Genomic DNA, 5,637 nt, shown 5'->3' on the forward strand with positions numbered 1-5,637 from the left:
CGAGTTCGTGCCGTCGGAGACGTGCTGACTTGCCCGACATATATTGAGTGATCTCGGACTAAACCTGTCACTATCGACTCACTCCTCGCGCTCTCCTGCTTCATTAGTGCTGCTAATTCGCTGATCATGGCCGAGTTACGGAATTTGCTGATCGCACAAACCGATAAAATCGACCAGCTCAAGAGAGTTCTAATAAACTTTAAAAAATTGGCTAAGGCTAACGTAACTTTGCCGAAGACACAAGGTCGATTAGAGAAAGTGCATACGCTTTGGGCATCCTGTCAGGAGCTGCATCTCAAGTTGTTGCAGACCACTACGAAGGAGGATCAGAAGACGATGTCGTACTTCTTGGATGAGGAATTCCTGGAAGCTGAGGAGATCTACGACGAGACCGTCGACTACCTCCGAGAAACGATAAGTCGATTTACTGACCGTCAACCGGTTACTCTCGATCGTAGTACTGACTCCTCGGTTCGCGATAATACTCATGCCAACTTTCATTTGCCACGGATTACATTACCTAAATTTTCCGGTAGATTTCTCGAGTGGGAGAGTTTTAAGAATACATTCGAGTCGCTAGTCGCAAAAAATGACGCTCTCTCTAATACTCAGAAGTTCCATTATTTGAAAACAAGCATCATCGGCGACGCCGCATTAAAAATTAATAATTTACGAATTTCTGACGCGAATTACGAGTCCGCGTGGCAACTGTTAGTTGATGAGTATGACGATCGGTTAACGTTGATTCAATCGCATTTGCATGCGTTTATGAGTCTGCCGATTATGAGAAATGAAAATGTCATAGAATTAAGCAAGTTGCGCGACACAGTGGCCGCGTGGATTGCCGCGTTACATAATCTAGATCGACCGGTGGATCAATGGGATGATATTCTCGTGTACGTTGTCTCCCAGAAATTTAGCGTTAAAACAAAGAGCGAGTGGAACTTGAAAGTCTCGTCGAGTCACGCGATCCCTTCTTACAAGGACATCCGCGAGTTCCTTGCTCTTCGTATTCGGGGTTTATCCGATTTTACTGACGTTGCAAAAATTGCCGCAATTTCTAAGAACGACAAGCCGTGATCGTCTGTAAACAACGTTTCCGCTATAAAATGCATTCATTGCTCCGGTAATCATTTTATTTCAAAATGTGAAACATTTCTCAGTAAATCGGCCACGCAACGAAACTCTATTGCGCGTCAAAATAGAATTTGCTTTCTCTGTCTGAAGCCGGGTCACATGTCGCCAAAATGTACAAGCAAGCAGCGATGCTCCCACTGTCGTCGCCCTCATCATTCGTTGTTACATTCCGCGAATCATCAAGCATCGGCCGACGACGACAAGCCGGAATCGAATAAGACGGGCGTAGCGACGATCGCGAAAACGGATACATCTTGCGTTCTCGAGAAAGCTGCCGTCGCGAGCGTTCAAACTGTGAAACCGCCAAGCGTTACGACTCCGACAGTTCTTCTCGCAACCGTGTGGGTCGACGTTCATACTGCCGAAGGTAGATGCTTCAAGGTTCGCGCGCTGCTGGATCAAGGATCCAATTTCAGCTTCATTTCAGAAGCGTTGTGTCAGACCATGCGTGCGAAGCGACAACGAGCCGACCTACAGATAAAAGGATTCGGAGAGAAGTTTACCGGTTCAGCTAAATCGCGAGTATCATTGCGGCTGACACACTGCGATAAGTCAGATCCCACGTTTCCTTTTACCGCGTACGTATTTCAGCGGATTACGTCTTACGCCGCGTCGCGGATTCAGCCTGTCGAGTCGTGGCCTCATTTAAAAGGCCTTTCTTTAGCCGATCCGGACCCGTCAAGTAAACATCAGATCCACATGTTGATTGGCGCGGATATTTACGGCTCGCTTTTGATGCGCGATTTACGACAGGGGCCGCTCGGCACGCCCACTGCCCAGTTAACCGCACTCGGTTGGATTATTTCCGGGCCCACCGGAAAAGAGCCACGGGCTTCGACAGAAGCTGCCGTCTTGAACTGTGTTCTCAGTCAAGACGTGGACTCTCTTCTCCAGCAATTCTGGATGGATGAAGAGATCTCGTCACCCACTCCTCTCACTGACGAAGAGGAGAATTGCGAACGACATTTCGTTCGAACTCATTATCGTCACTCCGACGGTCGATACGTAGTTCGACTGCCGTTTAAGTCAGCTCCGCCGATCGAAATCGGGGAATCTCTGTCCATCGCGCGGTCTCTCTACGGTCGTATGGAGAATAGATTGAGGAATCGTTCAGAACTCGGTTCGCAATACAACGAGTTTCTTGCTGAGTATGAGTCGCTCGGACATATGACCCGCGTAGACGAGTTGGAACAAACGGAATATTTACCGGTTTATATCCCGCATCATCCAGTGATTAGGGAAGCAAGTTGTACTACTAAGTTACGCGTAGTGTTCAACGCATCGTGTAAAACTCGAAACGGCACAACGCTGAATGATCACTTGTTAATTGGACCTAAGTTACAGCAGGATCTTCCTGCCGTTTTGTCTCGGTGGCGAAGATGGCGCCATGTCTATACTGCGGACATAGCAAAGATGTTCCGTCAAATTCGCGTTCATCCCAAAGATATAGATTATCAGCGAATTCTTTGGCAGTCCGACGGAGGACGCGACGATTCAACATTATCGGCTCCTCACGGTGACATACGGTCTCGCTCCGGCTCCATATCTCGTCATGCGCGTGCTCAAACAACTTGCTCTCGACGAGGGCGTTAATTACCCTGCCGCGGTTCCAATCTTGAATGAGTCCATCTACGTGGATGACACTTTGTTTGGAGCGAATGATATTCAGACTTTAACAGATACGCGCGATCAAGTGATAAATCTTATGAAAAGCGGAGGTTTTCAGTTAAGAAAATGGGCGTCCAATACGATCGAGCTTCTCAAAGATTTTTCGACCCATAAATCCGACGTCACCGATCACCTCATCCTAAATAACGAATCACTCAAAGTGCTCGGTCTTTCATGGATCCCTGCTGAGGACTCATTTAGGCTTGTCGTGAATTCAACTATCCCAATCGCTCCTACAAAACGTTCAATTCTATCTTTCGTTGCGAAACTCTACGACCCTCTCGGTTGGGCCGCTCCTGTCGTGATCGTCGCTAAAATCGTGTTACAGGAGTTATGGCTATTACATTGCGACTGGGATTCACCTCTACCCGACGAGGTGAAACAACGATGGAGTGATTTCGTTTCCGAATTTAATAAATTGAAAGAAATTCGTATTCCGCGATGGACAGGTCAGCACCCCGATAATCTCGCGATCGAGGTGCACGGATTCGCGGACGCGTCAAACCGAGCTTTTGCTGCCGTCGTCTATCTTCGCGTGTTGCATTCTTTAACGGATTATGAGATCAGCTTAATCGCTGCCAAGACAAAGGTCGCACCCGTTAAGACCGTGAGCATACCAAGACTTGAGTTAAACGCGATAGTACTTTTGAGTCGACTTGTGAAGTGGATTTTAAATTCACTTAATTTAAGTGACGCTCCGATTTATTGTTGGACGGACTCCACGATCACGCTGGCCTGGCTACGCCAGCATCCATCTAAATGGACCACGTACGTGGCCAATAGAGTAGCCGAGGTCCAAAACAATTTGCCGTCGGCTAGATGGGAACACGTGCCGTCGAAGGACAATCCCGCGGATTGTGCTTCTCGCGGCCTACTAGCATCCGAATTACTAACTCATCCACTGTGGTGGACTGGACCCCACTGGTTAAAGGGGCCTTCCACGTCATGGCCGACCCATGACGTAGCGATTCCGCTCTCTTCTGATACCATTCTGAAGATTTCAAGTGAAATTAAAAGGTCCCCTGTTCTTCATATGGAAGGCTCGGAAGAGTGGGATTTAATGTATAAATTTTCTAGCTGGACTAAGCTCGTCCGTGTGACCGCATACATCTACCGTTTTCTCTCTTTGCTAGTCAAGAAAGGGAAGGATAGAATTCGCACCGCGTCGTCTCTAAGTGTCGACGAGCTCAATCAAGCTGAGTTGTTTTGGCTTTCTTACGCTCAAGCCAGATCATTCGGTTGCGATATCGCATCCTTGAAGAAGGATCGAACTGTCACGAAAAAGAGTCCTCTGAGAACTCTGAATCCATTTCTCGGGGAGGATTCTTTACTCCGTCTTGGCGGGCGGTTAAAAAATGCCGCTCTTACGTTCGAAGAGCAGCACCCCATTATCGTTCCACAAGGTCAAATCGCATCTCTTCTTGTGGCTCATGCTCATAAGAGCACACTTCATGGCGGAGTGCAGCTCGTGCTGCGCACCCTCCGCCAGAGATATTGGATACTGGGTAGCCGAAACGCAGTAAAAAATCATGTTCGTCGGTGCGTCGTGTGCACTCGTCATTCTGCGAAGCTATCGAGCCAGCTCATGGGAGACCTCCCTTCTCCTCGCGTTAATCCATCTTCCCCTTTCACGGATACGGGAGTGGATTACGCTGGGCCTTTCCTCATTACTCCTTTCGTTGGGAAAGGACAGAAAGCGAGAAAAAATTGGATCGCGTTGTTCATTTGTCTTGTCACCAAAGCCATCCACTGGGAGGTTGACGACTACTCCAGTGCAGGATTCATTTCCGCCTTTCGGAGATTCGCCGGGCGTAGAGGCCTACCCAAGAAACTTTACAGCGACAACGGGACGAACTTCCACGGCGCTGACCGAGAGTTGCAGAACGCGTTCGAAGCTCTAATGAGAGATGCTTCTTTACAAGCCGACCCCGCGAATGACAGAATAGAATGGCATTTCATACCGTCCGCGGCTCCTCATTTCGGCGGATTATGGGAGGCGGGTGTGAAAAGTTTAAAATCGCATCTCAAAAGAGTAGCCGGTTCGCGTACCTTGTCGCAGGCTGAATTCGCGACGCTTCTATGCCAGATAGAGGCATGTCTCAACTCCCGTCCAATTGCCGCCCTCAGCGACGACCCGAACGATTTGTCTGCGCTAACGCCGGGCCATTTTTTAATAGGTCGACCTATGGTGTCCGTACCTGAGGAGTCAGTACTCGCGATAAACCCGAACCGACTCTCACGATGGCAGTTCCTTAATTCAATGAAGGAGCAAATTTGGCGTGCTTGGTCGCTGGATTACTTGCATACATTACAGCAGCGCAATAAGTGGACGGATAAGTCCCCCTGTTATCGCGTAGGAGAGCTCGCGCTTCTCAAGAACCCATTGCTCCCTCCGAGCAAGTGGGAACTCGCTCGAATTACTCAAATCCATCCGGGATCCGATGGACTTGTTAGAGTAGTCACGATGCAAACTGCACGTTCTGTCTTAAAGCGACCAATCACGTCACTATGCCGACTGCCTATTAATTGCAATACTGTATGAAGGCTGTTAATTGAGTTATAATTGTTTGCGCTCGACATTACAAGGCAGTCAATGTGTTTACATTCTTCTTATTGTTAAGATTCTTTGTATGACTCCGAATATGTTTGCCCTCAATGAATAGAATTACAAGAAACGAATGTATACCTACTAAAAGCATCTTTCTCCTTATTGTTAAGAATTCAATTGTTGAAATATTTATCTAAGACGTCAAGGTAAAAACGTTCTCGGGCTCGAAATATTTGTTATTATCGTGGTTAAGACTTCCAATTGCCCAGGACTTATTCTCATAA

General features: G+C 47.8%; 1 protein-coding gene across 1 annotated transcript; it reads left to right on the top strand.

The window, feature by feature from the left end:
- The first annotated feature begins 1,236 nt into the window (after nt 1–1,236).
- LOC114937563 (uncharacterized) lies at nt 1,237–5,347 on the top strand. The gene is made up of 2 exons (XM_085487429.1): nt 1,237–2,496; nt 2,588–5,347. Exons 1-2 carry the CDS (start codon nt 1,237–1,239, stop codon nt 5,345–5,347), a joined length of 4,020 nt encoding a protein of 1,339 aa, XP_085343555.1.
- The last annotated feature ends 290 nt before the right edge of the window (nt 5,348–5,637 follow it).

This window comes from Nylanderia fulva, unplaced genomic scaffold (assembly GCF_048542155.1).
Source record: "Nylanderia fulva isolate GAGA-0341 unplaced genomic scaffold, ASM4854215v1 Scaffold55, whole genome shotgun sequence".
NCBI classification, from domain to species: domain Eukaryota; kingdom Metazoa; phylum Arthropoda; class Insecta; order Hymenoptera; family Formicidae; genus Nylanderia; species Nylanderia fulva.